Source organism: Mchenga conophoros, linkage group LG16 (genome assembly GCF_057382185.1).
Source record: "Mchenga conophoros isolate Kocher_MC1m ecotype Shallow Benthic linkage group LG16, M_conophoros_male_GT1.1, whole genome shotgun sequence".
NCBI classification, from domain to species: Eukaryota; Metazoa; Chordata; class Actinopteri; order Cichliformes; family Cichlidae; genus Mchenga; species Mchenga conophoros.
This window is the reverse complement of record NC_140541.1, coordinates 19,922,652-19,948,131: the sequence shown is the minus strand read 5'-3', so window position 1 is coordinate 19,948,131 and position 25,480 is coordinate 19,922,652. Positions and strand designations below refer to the sequence as shown.

Here is a 25,480-nt window from a genome sequence, read left to right as displayed (position 1 = left end):
AGTAGTGAACCTTCCCAGGAGTTTTCTAACAAACTACTCCAAAACTATATTGATGACTCATCCAGGAGATCACAAAAGAACCCAGAACAACAGGAAAGCTTGCCATGATTGATGTAACCAGGGGTTACCCTGCTCCCTCTCAACTACAATACAGTAGGTTAAAAAATTGTTTTTCAAAAGTCTGTGCAAAAACAGTTTCACCTTATCTTATCAACTACTATTTTGTTTCTTACCCTTATTTAAGATATTTTACCAACATCAATAACCCTATAGAGTAGATGTGTTAAATCAAGATGTGGGCCCATTTTCACAAGCGAAGATTTCACTGTATGAAAAATGCACAGACCGTACAGCCTGTTGTTGAAGTAAGCACTAGTCATCAAATTCTGAATCATCGTTCCCCCCCCCCCCCCCTTTTTTTTTTATTACAGTCATAAATCACATCTGGCCAAGTATAATATACCTATAGCACCTCTACAGGGAAGGTTTACTGACTTGAGGAGTTCATTATGTGATTTTTCTTTTGTTTTACAAAAGCTCAACAATGCTTATATTTTTTTGTCATTTACTTTCCCTTACATAGTAATCATTGCCAAATAAATAAATGGCAAATAAGTAGCTTTGGTTCAGCATAACATAGCACCACTGAAGGAACGATGGGCTGGGAGGTCAGTTCCCTGATCATTAATGATGATGGTCACAGAATTGATCATCATCAGTTGATGTGAGATCAGGAACTGACCTCCCAGCCCATCGTTCCTTCAGTGGTGCTAGTTTCAGTCATTGTGCAAATGCACTGTTTATAAAATTGAGGAAACCTGCAGTCAGCTGAGACTGAAGAAGTCACTTGGATGAGTGACGAAACGTTTCTCCCACTGAAAACGCTACGACCAGATGAACAGAGTCAACCCTTTGGGCTATATATGAGTCTGTTTTGCAATATGTTCACAACCTTAAAAATAAGTTATTATCAGAAGTTCAAGTAACAATAATATTAATTTTAGCATTTAAACAGACTCATTGAGTACCGCATTTTCATTTTGCGGCACTAATCAGCCCAGCGACGCTGTGAAACAGAAGACTGCAGTATTAGGGTGCTCCCTTTGCAGACATGTTTTGGCCCGTGTGAGAGAAAGGTAAAATATTAAGAATGCCTCCATTCTACACTGATGAGCCAAGTAGCAGCTATTGCGAAGACTGTCCTGAAGGAACTGGTAAATGTGCTCAGGGAGTTATCAGCGAGCACACAGGAAAGCTAATTGGCTTTGATTAGGCAGAAGCCAGTGTAACATATTTCATTAAGCAAGAGAGGGTGAAAGAGAGATAGACAGTAATGAAGAAGAGTGTTGCTTCCTCTTTCTTGCCAATCATGCGTCTCCGTATTTCCATTCTGCTTTTGCGCCCTCAATGCAAATGTAACAATTTCAGTGGCTGCAGTTTGCATGTCTGTTATTAGCACACCAACCATATTAGAGCTTAATGCTTTTTATTTGCATAGGAGGAGTTTGTGAGACAGATGGTGGAGGCACATGTCATTAGATGTGTGTGTGCGTGCGTGCGTGCGTGCGTGCATGTGTGTGTGTGTGTGTGTGTGTGTGTGTGTGTGTGTGTGTGTGTGTGTGTGAAAGGGAGAGACAGAGAGAGAGAGACCATATGACTCACTGGCATACTGTCTTTTTGCTGACCAAGCTAAGTGATACAAGAACATTTGAGTGAATGGGTGGTTTCAAGAGCACCAAATCAATTTGGTAAAACATGATTCTATTTTTATCCATGAACTATAAATATGCTCATATGCATTAGGAGCACCGAAGCAATTCCAATAATGTACCTCTTTAACTTCATGTCCGCTCTTGGGTATCCATGTTCAGATTTTGCAGCACAACCTGAACATTACGTCGCCTTCTGTTAAGCAGGCAGATAAGTGGAGCTCGGATTATCCCAGCCAGCTGTGCACAATACACATGTTTACATCCCAGGTGGATTACTAAAAGTCAATAAGAGTTAGGTTTGGGATTACTTCAAATAAATGTGGTTCTGGGTGTTTTTTTTATGTTGTGTTGTTAATCCTACTTTTTATATTGGAAGTCACTGATGTGATCCTTAAGGAATGTCCTTAAAGCAACGGAAATGTTAATCGATGCTGGCATTAGCTCCTGATTCTTAAATAAAACACTCAGTGCTCAAAACACAAGCACTAGGCTACCTTTTTTTTCTCATGCACTTTGGCAAATTAGGTGGGAGCCACATTGTCGTGTGTCTGGATGCTGATTTTTTAATTTTTTACATTTTTTTAAACAGTAAAAGCTTTCTACTTTAACTGAGAGCAGAGGGGGAAAGAATCAATGGAGTATTAAAGCAGCAAAAGACTTCTGAAACTGAAACATTTAAAAGTCAAGTAGATTTAAATTAAAAACACAATGACCATAGCCTCACTAAAAAAGGGCACTGCAATGAGTGAAAAAAAGAATAATTAAAAACAAATTAAAACACAAAAAAAGAAGAAGACAGAAAGGGATATCAATAAATTTGGTGATTTCAAGGACACAGACACTCTTGATATATATTTGCAGACTTTAGTTAATCTAATTTACCGGTGCCTTTGAGGAACTGCGGTGGTATATTTTCAGGGGATTAAAGGCTTGAGTGTGTTTGACTGCACATGCCTCCACAACTGTGTCAGTGAAGTCCGGGCTTATGTGTGCGATGTGATTTGTGTCCTCAAGATTCAGCACACATGGGTACCTCCAATCCCCAGGATACAGACACAGTAGCTAACCTGTTTAAAAGAGTGTTGTGTCTAAGAAGGGAGGCGAGGTGAAGATAAGAGAGAATGCCGTTAACATGGACTTTACAGGATATGATCCAGTGAAGCTGCCAATGGCTGAGGGCACAGAGAGGCTTTAGGTAATCTTTTACATTTAACAGTATTTTTATGCAAGATTGAGACTGTAACTTTAGGATAGGAAAATAAAAAAACCTTCTAAATTTGTTAGAGGAACTTGGTTGAAATGGCACTGAAGGAATGAAAAGCAAATGATATTAACTGTTTCACACATAAATTGAATATTTTTCAGAGGTTGTTGCTGAGCTCCTGCAGCCTGGAGACTGCTATTCAATTTACAAAAATCATTTGAAAGGATGCGCTCGATAGTTTTAGTGTCGTTGTAATCCTGTAAGTATTATTTCATACTGACTTTTACCTGCTAACTTGAAAAAAAAATGTAACTATCTGCCTGTCAGGGTTTATCATTTAAAAGGATGACATCATTTTAAGGTGTATGAACTTGCCTCGTATCATGGGTTTTATAACATGGGTTTTAGTGCTATCCAGATGTTCTCCAGATAAAGAGGGGAAGAGATTTGTTGGCTATTTGGGATGCAGCTGTTACAGGAAGTAATGAATCAGTGAACGTATTTTAAAAATCCACTTTGGGAATGTTTAAACCTGCCTATAGTAGGTGAGAGACCTGGAAAAACCTAGCGTGTGTTATCTGTTATGACTCTTTGTAGTTTTTTGTATTTGCATTATTTATTTTGTAGGGACCTGTCATTTCGTGGGATCTAAATCCCTCTTTTGGGAATACAAATCAAGTCCCATTCAAATAAACACAATCGAGATTTAAAACATGGTTTAAGTTCCTTGTTAGGATTCCAGCCTCCCCTACCACCACGCCTTGAACCCACTGCGCCACTCCTCTTCTGCAGTGGCACCGCTAACCACACCCCGCCACAATATCATCATCAAAATCGTGGATTAAAAAAAAAGAGGTTCCAATATAAAAGTTGTGTTACACCTCTGACTCCACAGATATTTGCCCCATACAGCCGTCAGGACAACCGGCAGCTGTAATCAAATTACAATAGCATCTTCAGAGCTTATGATTTCACTTTCTCTTTTCTAAGCTCTTCCCTTTTTCTCTGTCTCTCTAAAAGCCAAGGTTAACACAGTCAGCTCCTCTCGACTTAAAAAGGGTCATTTATCTTGCCAGTGGTATCAGGAGAGAGTCCACTACCTTATGGGAGGATCCAGCTCACAGGATTTTTCATGAGGCAGCATGAAGTGAATTTTTACAGCAAAGTTTAAATATTTAAACTAATAAGAAGGTGCATCCAACTCTAGTCCTTTTTCCTAGCATAACTTTCTATAATTTTTATGCAGTTGCACCATTCTGACTTTTTCTCAGAATTCAGAAAAAGAAAAAAAAAAAGACGTACCCACTTTTTTTTCCCCCAGTGGCCCTAATCCTCTTCTGTATTATCATCACCATCACTCTGTAGATACACAATTGTCTTCTATTGATTAAAACTTAAGGTTAAATCCATGTAACTTTTTGTTTCATTGCAATAATTTTTACGGTTATGCCAAAAGTGGGCCAAAAGAAACTAGGGAAGACAAGCTAAACAAAACCTAACCTTTGATTAGGTCAGAGTCCACAGTCCACAAAACAAAATGAGCAAAATTCACAAACTCTAGGAACAACAGGAAGCACACAAATGAGGCCAATCAGGCACACTGACAAAGGTAGAACAGGAGCTATACGCTGAGGGCAAATTGGGAAAATGTGAACAAGAGGGGAACAGAAAACAGAAGAACATAACCAAGGCAATAAACAGACACAAAGTAAATCTCAAAACAAAATACAAGAGATGCTGACGAATAGTGTCTCTTATATTTTGTGATCAATGATATGATCAATATTTTACGATTTTTAAGAGACCACTACTGGATGTAAAAACAAGGTCCCCTCTGTTGTTGCTGATGCTCTTGGACCACAACAATTTTTGGCCAACACAGTGTTTATAGACAGGAAACAGAGCAGTGCCACTCTGCAAATTTTCAGCTGGGGATAAATTGAACTGTCAGGACACTTTTCACACCATAACAGTTTGGACACAGTCACCGACACTGTAATGTCCTTCATTGTGGCCATGGCATATTGTCACTTAATAGCATCTAACATTTTACAAACAAACCAGCGCAGTTTAAAGGTAATAAAAACTGTGCAAAGCATTACAATATAATAATAATATTTTAACAGTAACAACTCCCAATTGTACTGCTGTTGGCTGCACAATCAGACGTTCCACCTTTAAGAGACAAATCCTAGCAGATAAGACCCTGCTCACTCATTGACTTTTACAACTTAATAAACACAGCGAGAATTAGACAGCTTTATGAAGCTAAAAAGTGAAGAGTACACCACTGAATGAAAACAGACTAACACTTTAGCACGCTAATATTCCCTGTGTTCTTCTTCTTTTTGTTACCAGATGAAGACCACACACTTCGGATCCTGCTCTATTCGCTGATCTTCTTCCTGAGTGTATTCGGAAACCTGCTGATCATTGTTGTTCTAACGGTCAACAAGCGCATGCGCACCGTGACCAACACCTTCTTGCTGTCTCTTGCCGTCAGTGACCTGATGATGGCCATCTTCTGCATGCCCTTCAACCTCATCCCCAGCATCCTTAAGGACTTTATCTTTGGAGCTGCCATGTGCAAGATAGTCACCTACCTCATGGGTGAGAGAAAGGGGGTGTAGTGATTTCAGATATTTGGAAGCTACCTTTTTACATTTTAGGAACATTTTAGTTTCTTAAATTTTCTTAGCTAAGCTTATTGGAGAGATACAATTTATTTCATTTTAATCTATCTGTACCATAAATTTTAGGTTTCCCTATGGTAAAGACATATATAGACATACATTGTAAATATAGCTGTGTTTTACAGAACGATAATGTACGTACAAATGTCCTTGGTACAATGTTGGTGATAATCTTTTTAGCTGATACAGAAGAACTGCTATGAAGTGCTGTATAAATCTGATTCAGTTGAATTTTAAGCAGCACAGTCGCACATCGGTGGTTTGCAATAAGATGAGAGGTCAGACACCTTCTGATGGAGGTTAAAAGTATCTCTACCAATGGGAATTTCTTCAGGGCGCCTGTATGGGCTTTTCTGTGAACAGTGTTAAAGTTCAAGCTTGTGGTGAGGATAGCAAATCATCAAAAGCCATTTTAATGCCATGAAACTAAAGAATGTGAAGCAACTTTCAGTAACTTTGCTCCAAATTTCTGCAAATATCTGCAAATTTAGAGTTCACTCCAGACTAATGGGAGTCACTTTCCATCTCATATTTACAAGAACAACATTTAAAATCAGTATTAATGATATATGAATTATATAAATGAATACACAATATATATATTAATAATGTATGAAATCTAAATCAGCGACAGTAGGTTACAGATAATTACAAAGCTAAAGATGCTGTCATTTGTTAGCAAGCAGTGTGTAAATATTACATTTTAGTTCAATTCAAATCTATGTTTATGGCACCAAATCACAATACAGTCACCTCAAGGCATTTAATAATGTAAGGTAAAGACCTTATAATAATGAAAAATGAAAAGGAAAACCCCCAAGAATGATGACAGTGGGAAGGAAAAACTCCCTTTTAACAGGAAGAATACTGGAGCAGAACCAGGCTCAAGGAGGGGCGGCTAAAGGATGAGGATGAATAAAAGAACATCATTTTCTCCAATTATGGCATTTACTATAGGCAACATTCATGCTTGCCTGGACACTTTTCTTAATTCTTTCCTCATCAGACATTTGTCTGCAGATTATAAAGAGATACATTTTTCAGTTCACTACGGAATTACTTTTCTGGCTTTTGGTAAATTAGTTGGGCTCTGAGGGGAGTTGTTAATGGTGATCGAGTTATCTGTAAAGGATATTGGGTCAGTCATCATTTACAGTTAAGGGCCCACAGATTTGGAATACTTTGCAACCAGAAATAGAAAAAACAAAAACAAACAAATTAACTGTATTTAAAAAGTTTAACGCAAAGGCAAAAATAATGGCTTAAACAAAAGAAAATCTATAATCATGTATCATGTAATCATTGATTATGTATCATTTTTCAAAAGCAAAAATCTTTTTGTCTGATGCAAGCTGATTTGGCATCATTTGCTATTTTAAATCTAAGCAATTACATTTCGAGTTTGACTGCAAAGCTAAGTCAATTTTACCTGGAAAACAATTAACTTGGATTATTAGAAAATGGTGGCACGGTGGTTAGCACTGTTGCCGCACAGCAAGAAGGTCCCGAGTTCAATTCCAACATCAGGCCGGGGTCTTTCTGTGTGGAGTTTGCATGTTCTCCCCGTGTTTGCATGGGTTCCCTCCGGGTACTCCGGCTTCCTCCCACCGTCCAAAGACATGCAGCTTGAGGGGATAGGTTAATTGGAAAATCCAAATTGCCATTGTGTGAATGGTGTGAATGTGAGTGCGAATGGTTGTCTGTCCCTGTGTGTTGGCCCTGCGACAGACTGGCGACCTGTCCAGGGTGTACCCCGCCTCTCGCCCTATGACAGCTGGGATAGGCTCCAGCGCCCCCCGCGACCCTGAAAAGGATAAGCGGAAGCGAATGGATGGATGGATATTAGAAAATGAAACAATCATCAGTGGCAGCTGGTGGTTTCATACTAAATGAAGACACCATTCAGATGCACTGACTATAGTGTTCCTGTTGCTTTCTAATCCTGTACTTCACTTAACCTTAATAAAATCTGTGAAGACAATGGGGAGCAATAGCAGACAGAGGGTTAGGATCTCTCACCTTTTGACCTTCAGCTTATACAAGTGGCACGTATTCTCACTTGTTTGTAACAAGGATGACGTGCCCCTAACCCGCTCAGTCTGAAGCCTTTTTTTGACATTCCCACCTATGCACCATCCCTCACTTCATAAACAGCTCAACAGCTGTGAGGCTAGAGCTTTCTACAGACAAGAGACACTTGAGAGCTTCTTTAAAAATTCAAAAAACAAGTCTTCATAAACCCAGACTGAAAAAAAAGAAAAAACCTGGAGCACAAACGCGCAATTTTACATCTTTAAAGATAAAATGTGATGATGAAATATCAAGATTAGACTGGGGCTACTGACCCTGAATTCTCAACTGTGTCTCCACCAAATTGGTTGCTACATAGAGTAAATGAAGCACAATTTAATGAGTGAATGTGCCGCCCTTGGCAACCATTGAAAAATTGCGTTTGCACAAATAGCAGAAACATATTTGTCCACGGAGTGGAAAGAGTTAAGCATAATGTTTAAGTATATATTTTCTACAGAATGGCCTCTTAAAATAATTTGAAGGGGGAATGAGATGGAGGTAAGCTTTAGTCTTTAATTCAGTGTGTAATATGGTTGCTTATTTCATTTAAGTAGTTAATTAATGTACTGTAACGCAGATACCTGGAAAAGGAGAGGACATAACATTTTTATGTTAACAACATAAGAAATTCCAATGCAATTATTGATATTCAAATATGTCAAAAAAAATAAAGCAAACAAGAACAGGAGGGCTTTTGTGCCCAGAATTATTTGAGAACTGAAGAGAAAAGAAGGCTCATGTAAAGCTTATGAAGGCAGCCATCATTAAGGTGCACTGAAGAAAAGGACCCTACGGGGAGACTATTGGTGGATTGTCTCCTGCTTCCTTGGGGGATGCTCTAAAGCTTCCTTCGTATATAACCATAGTGCACCTAAGGGTCTCTTGCTCCCTCTCTCTGACACACACACACACACACACACACACACACACACACACACACACACACACACACACACACACACACACACACACTCAGTCTGTATTGTGTATTCTTGCTGAAGACCTGGATAAGAGAGGTGAAGAGTAATTTCCCGTCTTGCCCTGTCACTACAGGGATGGCAGATCAAATCTGTGGCTCAGGCCAGCATGATTTCCTCCACCACATGATTCAGATAACTGTCTCCACCTCACACTATATTCATTTGCAAACACGTCTCCACCGACTGCAGCTTTTTGTTATGATTGCAGATAATAGCCTACTTGCTTTGTGTTATTTTTTTATTATGGGTCCAAACTCTTTTTTGGCACTGAGCAGTAATAAAGGTTTATACAGTACAATAAAAGATGTCATTAGATACAAGATAGCAAGAACACAGTATTTTACCTGCTTACTTTTTTGTTTGTTTTCCAACAGGCATATCCGTGAGCATCTCCACTTTTAGCCTGGTTGCCATAGCAATTGAGCGCTATAGCGCCATCTGTAACCCCCTGAAGTCACGGGTATGGCAGACCCGTTCGCACGCCTATCGGGTGATTGCTGCCACATGGGTGCTGGCCTTGATCATTATGATCCCCTATCCGATCATCAGTCACCTGGAGTCGTTTCCGCGCCGTGACAACACTACAGCACACCGGTGTCGCCACAAGTGGCCTGTCGCAACTGCGGAGCAGACCTGGTGCGTGTCTTGGTTCACTTTGGTAACATAAATCATGAGTGCTATGTTCAAAATAATACTCTTCACCCATCACCAGGGTCAAGGGTGTAATTTCCAGGGGCATTAGGGGCTTATGACCCCCCCCCCCCCCCCCCCCCCCCCCCCCAATAGTCAGACCCAACCAATATAACCCCCTCAATAAAATTATGAATAATCTTGCATAAATAGGCTGTTGATTTTCTTTACTCGTTTCAGGTATCACCAGCAAAATAGTTGCATGTTTACTCATCTGGGAATTTACCCAGATTTATTTATTTATTTAGACAGAGATCATGACCCCCCCCCCCCCCCCAATGTTCAGCACAAAGTTACGCCGATGACCAGGGTTATTATAGTTTGCGTTGCAACTTGCCTGGTTAGGCATTGATTGATGTGTTACAACACTGTGAGTCTGTATTTATTAAAATACCTGTACTAATTTTTGCAAATCTTAACACAGAGGCATGTACACTATGCAATACAAAATAGCTAAAATATAATTAAAAAGACTAAAACTAGCACTGGCACTATTAAAAACTAAGCTACAACTAAACATTTTCAAACTAAATGAAGTTACAATGAATTAAAAATAGATTATTAGATACATTACACAAAATAAACAGTTCTCGGAATAATTTGTTTTCTTATTCTAAAATTATGAGAAAAAAAATTGGCAGAAATTTCCTTTAATGGCCCGTAATCTGTAACATGCAATGCCAGTGCAAAGTGAATGAGATCTGAGATAAAGTGCTCTGAACTTCCAGGTAAGCAAATGAGAGAATAAGATCTGATTGACATATGACCTGATCGTAAATACATTAGAGGGGTTACCTAGGCAACAGGAACCTGGAAGCAACCACCTTTAAGCTTCAAAGTGAAACATGACGAATGAATCGCTTCCACTGTGGATGCAGCTTACCCCTTACCCTCAACCCTTATCAACTTGGTAAACTCAGTAAAGAAAGTTTTTCACACAAATCTTCAGTTCTATGAAAAACTTAGCACACACCTTGAAAAACGAGTTTTAATATCAAAAACTTCGTTTCTGCACTTATATTACTTTCGGATAACTCTGTAATGTGACGTAAAAAGCTTCTCTCCCCCCCAGACAGGCTGTTATAGATTTGCTGGTGAGCTTGGGATCACGGTCATGTTGCATGACCCAATTTCAACCAAGCTTTAGCTGTCAGACAGATGGCCTCACATTTGATTCTAGAATACTTTAGTATACAGAGCAGTTCATGGTCAATTCAATGACCGCAAGATACCCAGTTCCCGTGGCTGTGCAGCATGACACTGAGATGTTTGTGCTGATATGTTGCGTTTGGTTTTTGCCAAATGTAGCAAAAATCTTCACGTTAGTCTTGTCTGTGCAAAGGGCATTGCTCCGGAAGTCCATGCCACAATATTCTTGATTGTTCTACAGCACAGGTCCCCAACTCCAGGCCTCGAGGGCCGGTGTCCTGCAGTATTTAGATGTGTCCTTGATCCAACACAGCTCATTCAAATGGCTAAATTACCTCCTCAACATGTCTTGCAGTTCTCCAGAGGTCTGGTAATGAATTAATCATTTGATTCAGGTGTATAGACCCAGGGTGAGATCCAAAACCTGCAGGACACCGGCCCTCGAGGCCTGGAGTTGGGGCCCCTGTTCTACAGTCTAACCTTAGGGGTGGTGGTTTGCTGGGAAGTCCATTGTGGCATTGTGTTAGCACACGTCTGAATGCTCCAGAACAGCAAACTGGCAAATGTTCTGTTTTGTCAGTTTGCAACATTTTTTTTCTGCTGGCGACTTATTTATTTTTCCTCATAACAATAAAGCCTTTGTATCCATGTGTATATATGTGTGTATATGAGCTATGTATCAAGTGCCCATAGTATCCACACATTCTCTTGCCAAGTTTGATTCCAGCTGGAGATACAAATCCCCTTTGGGATTGTGACAGGAGGGACATAAAACTCTGCCAAATCAATTATGTGAAGCAACACCTTGTAATAAGTGAATTACATACCACACCAAGTACACCTGCAGCACCAAGACCCATCATTGCAGTGTTTTATGAAAAGTTCTGATTTACTGATTAATACAAGATTTTATTTGCTATGGCTAGGGTAATTGTAGAAGTTGATGTCTTCTTTTACTACTGTGACATTTGTTTTAAGTTGTATTTATAACAAATTCTAATTCTTACCTAATGAGCTAGTGCGGGAGAAAAATAAGAAGAGACTACAAAGAGATCAAAATCAGTGTCTCTTATGTAGACCATTTTATTTGTTATACTTTTCATTTCTTTAACATTATGGTGAGGTAATATATTTATTGTATGCATATTTGATAAAAAATATAAGAAAAACAACAACAAAACATATCTGAAAAGTCATTAATGCTCTGAAATTTAGAGAAGGATGTCTCCTGGATTAACGAACATAGACACCATGAGTGGATATGGTACGCAGTCACACAGTGGAAGTTGTTTTAACTCAGGATGGTCTAATATACCATGAAATTTCAGTCATGCTACATAGCCTTAATTTAGTCAGGCATTAAATTAACTCCATGCAACAATATTTTTGGCAACTATAAGACTGAAGATTAAAAGTTCCTATTTCTTCATAGGAAATATGTTTGAACATTTTACTCGTATTATAAACACACATTTCCAGCTATATTTTTACTTCATCATCAAGCCCGCTGTCGGACCATCCTTCCTTCTTTACTTTCACAACACTTGCAATCACAAAGTGATTTTTAATGTAATAAACTTTAGATGAACTGTGTGTGTTTATGAGTGGTGTGTGTGTCTCTGTGTCCTTTCAGTAAGCCACTCTGTGTTGAAATATCTCATTCACTTCCATGTTTGGACCTGGAGCCTGTTTTAACTATGTCTGTTCAATGTTTATGTGGAACCATTAGGACAGGTGAAGACAACAGAGCGTGCTTCAGTGTGTTTTTGTTATGAATTATGATAAAACAGGCTTTGGATGTAATTTCAGGCGACCATGTGATTATCTTTGTGTGCTCATTATTTTTGTTTTTGTATTTGTGTCTGATTTGTCACGTTTGTATTTCATTTTCTCTTCTGGGTATAAATTCTGCTCCCACTGTCTCTGATGTATTATCATAACATTTGACCCACAGAGCGAAGCAGCTGCAGCAGCAGAGCTGGTATTGTTTTCACCTTGTGAATCTTTCACTGAGCGCTAGATCCCATTTCATTTGATTTTCAATTTATGTAGCAAATGGCCTCAAAACATCCAGTCCACATAAAAAGATTATACATTTTAAAGCGTATCTATGTCTTTTCTGTGTGTCTCAATGAAAACTATAATCCTGTCTCACTGTGTGTGTCTACAATGGTGAACGTATTTGTATAAACCTCTGGAATATTAATGTGCAGTCGTCCCTCGGTGGTATGTGTTTCTTCATGAAATGGCTGATTAGATGAGTACCTTGGGAATTGTTAAAAATGGAAAGGTCATTGGTCTAATCTCCACTTGAGACATTATCTCATCAGTCTCCCTGCAAGACTTTTATTATTATTATTATTATTTTATTTAGACACACAATACTGTGTGTCTCAAGCCTGATTTCTTTATATTTTGCTGGGGAAATGAGAAATAGCTGCAGTGATTGATTGAAACATGACCAAACATACATGGGAATACAGCACATAAGGAAAAAACAGAGTTTGCACAATTCTAATGAGCTTAGAAACAAACATTTTACTTTCTTTTCATTTCTATAAGTAGTCTTCAGTCTCCAGGCTTTGTGAGGGACATTCCAAAACTGCACAAGTTTTCAACTAATATCTTTGGCAATCACCTTGTTGGTGCCAAACTTCTAATTTATGCCTGTCAAACTGTGCTAACGTTGGCATTTTTCATACATTCAACCAAATAAATGGGAACAAATTATATGCTTTTGCAACACGGCTGCTTGTAACAAAGGCCTAAAGATATAATTTAAAATGGGGTTTTTTTTGCTCATGGTCTGTTATGTGTAGCCACAACATTCGTTCATTCTTTGAGTTACATTCCTTTTCATAGGTAGGTATTTGCTGGCTTAACAAAAAGAAAGAACAGAAGAAAGAAAGAGATTCATTAAGTACCAAAGACAAACTCTGAAAGACCTTCAGAAAGCCTGGAGAACTAATCCTCAAGAGACCACTTAAAAAAATCCTTGGAAAGAAGGATTTTTTTCCATCAGTGTTCAGATTTTGCCAACAGGAAAACATCCCTGTTTTGTTAAATTCACTCACTGTAACATTTGCAGGTGTGTAATTGAGAGCCGCCTTCAACCTGAGTGTGGCGCGACCCATTAGCAGACACCGCTCATGTAATAATGCTGTATATGTACAACTGCTATGAATTTTGTTCCAGAACTACTGTCTTTACTTGTTTCCATTTTTATCCAAGTTGTGTTTTTATTTCTGGTCCAGGCAACAAGCTTGTTGGATGTTAAAATGCTCAAATGCAATGCTTTGCTGTGACCCAACAAACCAACAGGCAAACATACAAAGCACGTGATGAATGCGTTACTCATAAGATATATACAGACTGCAACTCAGTACACGGAGTTCACGTGTTATTGTTTTTTTTTGTCCACTGTGGTTGGATTTTTAAACTTCTCGTCTCTCTTTTAGGTACATTCTGCTGTTGCTTGTACTGTTCGCCATTCCAGGCGTGATGATGATCGTGGCCTACGGTTTGATCTCGAGAGAACTTTATCGAGGCATCCAGTTTGAAATGGGCCATAAAAAAGATTCTTCAGGTGAGGCCATTTACACTACAGTACTTATAGAAAACATAAAAGAAAACATAAAGAAAATAGTAAGTTTGAATTAATGTTCCAGAAAGCCATGTGGTTCCAAGAAAACAACAATAAAAAACAGAGAAAACTACAACATTTAAATCGGAATCAGAAACAGAGAAGGTTTATTAATCTCAGTTGTCATAACAGCATGCACACGACATACGGCATAGCTATCATATAAAATGAGGCAAATGTGTATAAATGTAAATACATAAATATAAAAAGGACACGCATATTAACACTTATGTTTTGGAGAAAAAGAGCAGTAATTCAATACATGGACAGGTGAATCAATGTGCCATAACAATAATTTTACTTGTATTCATACTTTTTACACTTTTAAACTGAATCGCAAAAATATTCATCGAAATGATTTGTTAAAGGAAGTAAAAAACGTCTTCATATTAAATGTTTATATAGAACTTTTGTTGGTCCTGTATTTCAGTTCATCTGTGTGTGTAGCTCCAGTATACAGAGAGTATACTTAGTATTTTCACTAAACAGTTAAAAGCACAAAATAGTCGAATAGACGATGGACTCCGAAAACAAACACAAAGTAGATGTTTTTTTTAGTACATTGACATTTTATGAGTAATTCAATTGAGTTTTTTATATGATATAAATTCAATTCAATTCAATTTTATTTATATAGCGCCAAATCACAACAAAAGTCGCCTCAAGGCGCTTCATAGATACAGAGAAAAACCCAACAATCATATGACCCCCTATGAGCAAGCACTTTGGCGACAGTGGGAAGGAAAAACTCCCTTTTAACAGGAAGAAATCTCCGGCAGAACCAGGCTCAGGGAGGGGCGGCCATCTGCTGCGACCGGTTGGGGTGAGAGAAGGAAGACAGGATAAAAGACATGCTGTGGAAGAGAGACAGAGGTTAATAACAGATATGATTCAGTGCAGAGAGGTCTATTAATACATAGTGAGTGAGAAAGGTGACTGGAAAGGAAAAACTCAATGCATCATGGGAATCCCCCGGCAGCCTAAGTCTATTGCAGCATAACTAAGGGAGGATTCAGGATCACCTGGTCCAGCCCTAACTATATGCTTTAGCAAAAAGGAAAGTTTTAAGCCTAATCTTGAAAGTAGAGATAGTGTCTGTCTCCCGAATCCAAACTGGAAGCTGGTTCCACAGAAGAGGGGCCTGAAAACTGAAGGCTCTGCCTCCCATTCTACTTTTAAATACTCTAGGAACAACAAGTAGGCCTGCAGAGCGAGAGCGAAGTGCTCTAATAGGGTGATATGGTACTACAAGGTCATTAAGATAAGATGGGGCCTGATTATTTAAGACCTTGTATGTGAGGAGCAGGATTTTGAATTCAATTCTGGATTTAACAGGAAGCCAATGAAGGGAAGCCAAAACAGGAGAAATATGCTCTCTCTTTCTAGTCCCTGTCAGGACTCTTGCTGCAGCATTTTGGATTAGTTGAAGGCTTGATGAGTCAGATCAGTCAGTGCTCTCTAATTGACTTTACTCTTGTTTTGATTTCACTGTTGAATGAAACTCTCTGTTACTGAATGCCACAATTCTTATCAGCTCATACCAAACAAGTTCGAACCTTACATTTTTTTTCTACAGGGTTTGTGTGAATTATGAGGATTTTTACAAGAATTTCATTAGTGCTACAATTGATATAGTGTGCGCAGGCTAAGTGAAACATAACCTTTTATCGGAATACAAACTCGTGTCTGGGGTGATAGCAGCACCGACTGTCCTTGCTGATGCTCCATTAGAGGATGGATTGGCTGGCAGCTGCAGGCATGGACATTACCATCTGTTTGCTCTCAGAGAGAAAGAGATTGTACAAATATAAAAAGAGTTTTTGGAGGAAAACAATATGGATTAAAAACAAACAGGGGAGGAGAAGAGATTGAAAAATTGCATCTTACCTCACAGACTGCAAAACTGCCTCTATGAAATGTGTTTAATAATCCAGCAGGTGCTTTACAATACCAGATCTTGTTTGTATGTGGTACCTTGAGGCTTTTAATTCTGAATCCTCTTTTATTATTTCTTTATAGAGGAAAAGCAAGGTTTTCAAATTGCTTTATTGAATTGTAATACCCACATAGGCTAGTAAGAATTACTTGCTAATATTCCATCTATGAAGGCAAGAAGTTGCTCTTTAAATGACTCCAAAATAACCTTACACAGGAGTCAGTCAGCTGGCTGCAGGATAAAAGATGATTTCCCAGAATAAACTATTCTTAATGCGATGGCAGAATCACTCTGATATCAAGACCCTTTATGTTTAACAACGCTGACTTGTAGAAAATGTATTCCTTCACAATTAAATTGATTTTCAAATTTTAGTTTTAATGCAGTCGGTGATTGGAATCATTTGGACACACAAAGCCATGGGTTTGTATTCAGAAAAAAACTGTTTGGTTGAGGTTATTAAATGATTTTAAAAAAAATGTAAACAAGCACTTTTTATTTCAGGTATTTGCAAACTCGTTCTTCTCTAAATGGAAACAACATTTTTCCCTAACATTAATCAAGTGCTGTAAATGTCTGAAAGTTTAATAATGCCGAAGGCATCACAAGTGGATACAGCACTCCATTATAGGATGTTTGTGACTTTATTGCTTTTTTCATTATGTTGATGTAATTTCCTTCCAACGACGTGGCAATTTAGTTTCATAGGATAAAACATTATAAGGTGCAGAGGTGTCGTTAAATGATTTAAAGCATGCCAGAAGAAGGCCCCGACATGAAGTACAGACAGATGGATTCTTAAAGTAATACACAGTTTTATGTCTATATTTTCATTGCTACTGAGTGTGCAATCATTTGGAATAATACCTATATCCAGTATTTTTATTGTTTTAATTATGTTCTGTATTTTTGTTTTGTTCCAGTGGTTTGGCATCAGTTCACTTAAACCTTCAAGTAGTGTCTGTCCTTTATGTCTTTGTGTTTTGAATTTTAATTTGCCTCTGATATAATCCAGACCCATCCCCAAAGGGCACAAAAGGCATAAAGTATCACAAAGCAGGAGCACCGCTCAAACATTAGAGGATGAGGTTTTAAAGAACTTGGCTGAGAATTTGTTTTTATTGCATTTAATTAACACCAAAATACTCTCTCTTTCACCCTGTTTGTCATTTCAGACGTAAATGGCCTGACCTCTACTGTGTCTGCTGGCAGCGATGATGGAGACGGTTGCTATGTGACTGCAGTCCAGCGGCCGCACACGATGGAGATGTCTGCAATGGCTGCATCAGGCAGGGCGATCAAGGCAGAGAGGCCACGCAGCAACACATCAGAAGCCAAGCTAGAGGCCAAAAAACGAGTCATTCGCATGTTGGTGGTGATTGTTGTCCTGTTCTTTGTCTGTTGGATGCCACTGTACTGTGTCAACACCTGGCGGGCTTTTGATGAAAGCTCTGCCACACAGACGCTCTCAGGGGCCCCCATCGCTTTTATCCATTTGTTGTGCTACACCTCCGCCTGCGTCAACCCGATTATTTACTGCTTCATGAACACACGCTTCCGCAAAGCTCTGCTCGCCACGTTCTCATGTTGCATCGCGCCTTGCCATCGGCGTCGTCATCGTGGGCTTCGGGACAATGAGGAGGACGCTATGGCAACAGGTGCGTCCATGTCCAAGTTTAGTTACACTACTGTCAGCACTATGGGAACCTGTTGAGGGAAATGGATTCACAACAATTCAAAAAAGACAGCTACAGAGGCAACACGAGACCCAACATCCCCCCAGCTTTTTGTTTTTAACACGTGCTCATAGGGACATTCATGTGAAGTGAAAAAATATGCCATGTGATGTAGCAGCATAGAAGCTTCATTTATGACTGTGAATAAAATTATATATCGATTATCTTAAGAAACCCAGTCTTAAGTGTGAATACCTCCATGGTTGGCTACATGATATGTGAGACAGTCTTTATAACTAAATAGTAATTATGTAGCTATAACAACAAACCCATGATTTGCTATGTAACTTTAAAACTGTGTTTGATGTTTTGCAGTCAGTTGCTGGTTGTCTGTGTTAATGCTGATAATACATTTGCCTTGTGGACAAAGTGCCTGCTTCTAAACTGAATGGCCTTCATTGTCATTGTAAATATATACAAGGAAACTGAGATGTTACTCTGTGGTGCAACGTAAAAAAAACCCCTAAAATACAGGATTATAACTAAGACGTACAATAAAATCTAGGATAAATAAAGGTCTAAAAACCTGTATAAAATATACAAATCTGTATGTACATTAATAAATGAAGTGCGGGTGCAGAGGAGCCAGATGGGTGGCACACTTTTATTATTTTTTCTCATTTGATTTTTATTGCATGAGAGAAGAAACTGAGCTAAAAGCCTGCGTGAGTGAAGTCCTTGATGATGTTGGCAACTCTGCTCAGGTAGCATGAATGGGCAATGTCCTCCAGACGGGAGAGGGGGCACCCAGTGATTTTCTCTGGAGTACTTTCATATCTGCAGCCTGCATACCACGCCGACATGCAGTATGTTACCAGCCTCTCATTTGTTGCCCAGTAGGCCACCATCAGCATCCTGTCCTTACATTTTACGGTCCTCAGATATGAAGACCTCCAGAAACTTGAATGTTTGTGCCCTTTCCACATGAAGAGAGTTTTATAGTTTGCTGACTAAAATGTCTCTAATTATGATATCAAATGCAGAGCTATAGTCACATAGCTCCCTCGGTGTTCTGGGTGGTTTATTGCTGTGTGGATTGCTATGGCAATTGCCTCTTCTGAGGATCTCTTAGCTTTGTAAGCATGTGGATCAGGTGTGGGAGAGGGGCGGCTTTTAATGTGATGCTTGGCAAGCTTCTTGAAGCATTTCATAATCACAGCCATACAGTAAGTGCAATGGATCTATAATCATTCAAGTCCACAGAGACTGGCTTTTTGGGAAAAGGAATTATAGTGCCTGACTTGACTTTTTCTAATACCCCAGTGAGCTGGTTAGCACATGCTTGGAGTACTCTCCTTAGCACATGTCTGACCTTAGCAAATATCCCACATCCTGTTCCTGCAGTGAGTCTGTTGTGGCCTCAAACTGGATGAAGAAACCATTTAGCTCCTCCACAGTGATTCACATTGATTCACATTCACGGTGATTTTATGCTGTAACCCTTGCCAAACCCTCCAGGAGCCGTTATGTATCAGGTGGTCCTCAGTCCTGCTCTTGAAGGCGCTTTTCATCATCTTTATTCCACTCTTTTAGATTGGCTCTTGCTCTGCTGTAACAGGCTTTGTCACATGTTCTGAAGAAAGTGTTGTGGTTTTTGAAGAGTGTTTGGACATTGCTTGTCATCCACAGTTTGTGATATAAAAAAGCATTCCTCCAGCTTGGTTGAATAAATCCCAGGTTGTGTGATCAAAGCAGTCCTGTAGCTGTGATTGAGCCTCTTCGGGCTGTGATCGTCTTCATTCCTGACTTTGACTACTTCTAGCAGCAAATGTTGCAAATGTCACATGCTGATAGAAGTTGGGGAGTACTGTTTTAAGACACCAGTGGTTAAAGTTGCCCACATGCGGGTGACTGAATGGATGCGCTGCTGTTTGATAATGATGGCATTAGCACCAGGTGGGATGAAGACAACAAAGACTATCACCACTGAAAACTAAATATTATATTTACCAAATATTATTTTTCCTCTGACTATTGAAGTTAGAAGTGTAGTTTAAAAGTTCTGGAATGCTCTTAAGCTGCAAATATTCACCAGATGTTATAAATTGCTACATGGCAGCTGATAAATGTGTGGGTTGTTATGTGATATTCATGTCATGACTATCTATCTATCTATCTATCTATCTATCTATCTATCTATCTATCTATCTATCTATCTATCTATCTATCTATCTATCTATCTATCTATCTATCTATCTATCTATCTATCTATCTATCTATCTATCTATCTATCTATCTATCTATCGAGAGATACAGGGAGAGCGAGAGAGAGAGCAACAGCACACTTCCTTTTATGTATGTCCTACAGTGGGAGAGCTACTTTAGGGCACATAATTTTATCAGCTGAAATCTCAGCATGTATAATGGAAAATATAGCAAATGACAATATTGTTGACACACCCAGACTAGCCTAGTAAATCTTACTGAGACAACTCTGATCTCACATGGACAAACTGACAAACAGAACATTACAGAGATCCTCCATGTGTCACTGTGCACGCTCAGGCCCCATCATCATTGAAATTCAAGAGGCAGACATTCATCTACCCCTCTGACAGTGTTTGAGCTTTACTGATTTCCACAGGGACATTTAGCTTTTGTATGTATATCTCTGATCTAAAGTATGCACATGAAAGTGATGTCACGGAAAAAGGAATTATGTTTTTCAGTCTGATCTGACAAACTCATTGTTAAATCTTTGTAAAGCAGACATTCCTCCCTTGTGAACACAGATCTGCCGCTGCACTGAGCAGCAGACGGGAGATATTTATGCATCTGCTGGTGGTGTTTCCCACATTAGAGGAGCACTTTTGTTCTGGAGAATTATAACAGACTTATTTCCCTGCAGTGTCAAAGAGGTTGTTATGCCTCACTCCCCAGCCCACTGCATCTCATCCATCAGCTACAAACACACACTCCAGCTCAATTATGAATTTGCTCGCAACCAATTACGGACAGATGCCAATAAATACTGCTTTCTCCCTTCACAGCAATTAAAACTGGCCATGAAAATGAATCTCATTCTAAAAATAACTGTGATAACGAATAGTTTGTGCTTGGACCGCTCATTAGTAAATTTCACTTACACACAGTCTAAATGTCAGTGTGAAGAAGAGTAAGTGTGAACAATGTGTTTTTTATGGCCTGTTCATCCAGCCTCAGCACTGTTCATACAGTAGAAATGTTGTTCTTGTTTTATGCACTACCACAGACTTGTATTAGATTGAGTAATCAATCATGTTCAGTCAATGGGTTGGCCTTTATAATGTGACACATTCTTTAATTATCATGCCAGCTACACATCCCCCTCTTCTCCATAAAGGCTATACAAACCTGTAAGTGGTTGCATTGATTGACTTCTCTACCATCCTCGCCTCCTCTTGCTTCAGCTTCTTATTAACATGGATGATGATGGCACATACCCTGCTCCATGCATGACAATAGCTTTTTCTTCAGCCTTACTCACTACATGTCTCTGCAATACATGACATTGGGTAATTCTCCAATGAACTCTAGCTGCTACTTGCATTTTAGAGTGGTTCCCTTATATAAAGGTGTAGCCATTTGTTACAATAAATGTTGGGGTATTGACACTAGTGTAGCTGACGCATGGTGCAGTTGTGCTCAGGGGAAATGCTGCTGAAGAATGATAAGAATACTGTCCACAGGTGTTGCACAGGGACTCTCTGGTGCACGTGGTTGACAGTTTGAACAGTGCTGTAATTGTTTAGTGCAAGCAAAGCTGCCTGAGAAGTAAATTTGCCTGAGTGGGCAGCGGAGGCAGGGGCATTCATGGAAAATCTGCTCTCCAGCCGTAAAATGCTGATAAGAAAATAAATGTCAAAATTCAATCTCGGTTATCTGAATGTTAAATAAACGTCTGTCCAGATTCCCAACTGATATGTAAATCTTGGCTTTCCTATGATTAATATCACATTCAGCATTAAGATAACTAATTATTTTAAAAAAAATAATAATAATGACACAATAAGGCATTTTAACATAGTTTTTGTTTCTATTTTAAATAGCTCAATACATATAAATGACCAGCAGCAGCAGCCATAGTCAGTGATAAATGAATATTTGGATGAATTGAAAATTGGAATTATTGAAATACAAAGTTTCAGTTATAAATTATTTGGCAATTAGACTCAGGTGAAGTTACATAGCAAAGCTGCGTCTGATGATGGATGATGGGAGGAGGTAGAACTCCTTCAGTCTTGGCGCTGGTGGTGGTAGCAAAGATGAAGCAGGTGGGGACTTGGACAAGAAACTCTATCTTGGCAGGATGAGGTGTAGAATGACAGCAGAGCTGTGAGATTTAAGGATAGCGAAATACTGATATTTTGCATACATGTATCTAAGCATGTTTTGTCTGAAGTAACTATAAATGAACTATATTTTCATCATGAAACCAGACAAGCATCTGTCCCCTAACCCTTTCTTAAGTGTCTTGTGCATTGTCTTTACAAAGTTTAGCAAGGTTAAAGTCATTGTGAGGAAATAGAGGTACAATTGAACTACTAGTGTTAAATGAGATTTTAATCATTCATTCAAATAAATGTTTTAACAACAAGCCAGAGAAAATCATTCTTCAAAGGATTTCTTTGAAATTATAATGAGGGTTTGAAATTTACTTCATTTGTGTGTTTGTGTGTAAAGATTATTTATACATTCAATTTTGCCCGAGAAAAATAAGAAATAAAAACAGCAAACTAATGTTGTCGCCCTAATCATGAAGGACATTCCCTGACTAGTTATATTTGATTGTAAATCATAATCAGTTGAATTGCAGAATTTATACTGTAAATTTGGGGCCGTTTGGTGCCTCAGAAGGTCTGGAGCGCCAGGAAACATTATCATCTTTGCCAGACTGCAAAACCAGATTTGCCATTTTAATTGCATTATCTTATAAAGCAAGGAGCTCATTTATGACATAACAAACAGTTTAAGATCTTTAAAGGAAAAAAGGAAAAAAGTTGAAACAAAAATCACCACAGAAAAACACACTGCTGCCCTTTTTAAAGCTGTCACAAGCATCTTTGTTGTGGAAAACATCAACATGAACAGACAGTCATCACGTGCACAGCAAGCTGCAAAATGAGTTATGTTTTAATATAGTCTTCACTGTTACAGTGTATTAAATATGTATTAGTGATTTTTGCTATCAGTATGATTTATGTGGAGCACAGAAATCTAGCTGTACAATATGATTAAAGGTTGTGCTGTCTGAAAGTTAAGTATTCTGGGAATAGTTTCATTAGTGTTGATGTTTACTGTCTTGGGGGCAGATTTTGAATTAGTGCAGCTATTTTGACGTGAATGTCAGCGGCAACATGTGAAGGCATAAAAAAAACCCTTTTAGCGTCACGCAAATACAAGCGCAATTAGCAGAGTTAGCTTGTACACTATTCTATGTTGTCAAGTGTTTACATATAACAATGAACTGTTCTTTGTTTTGTGATGTTTTTGTAAGGGAAACTGCTGACCGTGTCTCTTGGTGATAAATAGTCGTGTCCCATGCTTCTCAGCAACTCGTTCAGGCTGTAGGCGTCTATGGGGTGAACAGAGATGAAGGGTTAGAGATGCATACGAAGATGCATTTAGATTTACTTGAATAGTCACAGTTGCCAGGCCACCATTGCCTTAAGAGCATTTGGAGAATACAGTAGCTGTGTGTGTGCGCGCGTGCGTGCGTGTGTGTGTATGCGAATGAGTAATTCATACATTTGCTGTGTGTACATGTGAGTCACTATTGTTTGAGGCAAGATGAGAGCTGAAGATGAAAGCATTTGGCAGTGTTGGAAAATAATATGGATAATGGTGAATGTTGTTTATACGGAGAAATGTAGGTGTTGGCTAGAAATCCTTTTCTGTTTGTGGTAAATGGTGATGAAAGATAACTTTTTGTGACTCTTTGTTGCATCAGTGACAACTTTGTGGAAACAGTTATGACGAATATTTAATTTGGGTTTCTTGGCTACTGTTTGTGATGCTGTCTTAACAAATATGTGCTGCTGTGACACTGCAGTTTGCAAATGCGTAATTTTTTCGTTCGTGCTTTTGCTCTAGATGGAGGAGGTTCCCTTGGTACCTCCCTTATGACAGTGCAGAGTCTCTGATTGTCATTGCAGCTGCGGTTCATTGTTTTTGACTTGTCAGACACAACAGATGTTCTCTCTCGGCATGAGGATCATCTGATCGGCATTAGTATATTTTAAATATGTTGAATATGTTTTCAGGCTGCTGCAGCGGCTCAGTAAACTTGTGATCCTCATGTCTGGCAGATCCAAAATACAGCCCTTTTCAGACATGTAATATTACTGCCTTCATTAATCTGCTAAGGTGAGGGCATGCCATCATTCCTCCAATTCAAACATAACATATGACAGCTGGGATAGGCTCCAGCGTCCCCCGCAACCCTGAAAAGGATAAGCGGAAGCGAATGGATGGATGTATTGTACTTTGCTCTGTCCCTAGCTCTGATATTGTTGCCCTAACTTAATGGAAAAAGTAGTTGGGATTCTCATTCACACTTAGATCCTGGCAGGTAAAAAGGAGTGCATGTTTGAAAGGGGTTTTATCTCTCCTGGTTTGTCTCTACAGGGAGTGCAGAATTATTAGGCATTTTTGAGGAATAATTTTATTATTGAACAACAACCATGTTCTCAATGAACCCAAAAAACTCATTAATATCAAAGCTGAATGTTTTTGGAAGTAGTTTTTAGTTTGTTTTTAGTTTTAGCTATTTTAGGGGGATATCTGTGTGTGCAGGTGACTATTACGGTGCATAATTATTAGGCAACTTAACAAAAAACAAATATATACCCATTTCAATTATTGATTTTTACCAGTGACACCAATATAACATCTCCACATTCACAAATATACATTTCTGACATTCAAAACAAAACAAAAACAAATCAGCGACCAATATAGCCACCTTTCTTTGCAAGGACACTCAAAAGCCTGCCATCCATGGATTCTGTCAGTGTTTTGATCTGTTCACCATCAACATTGCGTGCAGCAGCAACCACAGCCTCCCAGACACTGTTCAGAGAGGTGTACTGTTTTCCCTCCTTGTAAATCTAACATTTGATGATGGACCACAGGTTCTCAATGGGGTTCAGATCAGGTGAACAAGGAGGCCATGTCATTAGTTTTTCTTCTTTTATACCCTTTCTTGCCAGCCATGCTGTGGAGTACTTGGACGCGTGTGATGGAGCATTGTCCTGCATGAAAATCATGTTTTTCTTGAAGGATGCAGACTTCTTCCTGTACCACTGCTTGAAGAAGGTGTCTTCCAGAAACTGGCAGTAGGACTGGGAGTTGAGCTTGACTCCATCCTCAACCCGAAAAGGCCCCACAAGCTCATCTTTGATGATACCAGCCCAAACCAGTACTCCACCTCCACCTTGCTGGCGTCTGAGTCGGACTGGAGCTCTCTGCCCTTTACCAATCCAGCCACGGGCCCATCCATCTGGCCCATCAAGACTCACTCTCATTTCATCAGTCCATAAAACCTTAGAAAAACCAGTCTTGAGATATTTCTTGGCCCAGTCTTGACATTTCAGCTTGTGTGTCTTGTTCAGTGGTGGTCGTCTTTCAGCCTTTCTTACCTTGGCCATGTCTCTGAGTATTGCACACCTTGTGCTTTTGGGCAC

General features: G+C 39.1%; 1 protein-coding gene across 1 annotated transcript in view; it reads left to right on the top strand.

The window, feature by feature from the left end:
• Positions 1-25,022, top strand: part of cckbrb (cholecystokinin B receptor b) — a 30,641-nt gene extending 5,619 nt beyond the window's left edge. Inside the window, exons 2-5 of the mRNA XM_085249296.1 lie at positions 5,275-5,526; positions 9,037-9,298; positions 13,960-14,087; positions 17,256-25,022. Of these exons, the coding sequence (XP_085105422.1) occupies positions 5,275-5,526; positions 9,037-9,298; positions 13,960-14,087; positions 17,256-17,794 (1,181 nt within the window). The 3' untranslated portion in view covers positions 17,795-25,022. The remainder of the gene's footprint in view (positions 1-5,274; positions 5,527-9,036; positions 9,299-13,959; positions 14,088-17,255) is intronic.
• The last annotated feature ends 458 nt before the right edge of the window (positions 25,023-25,480 follow it).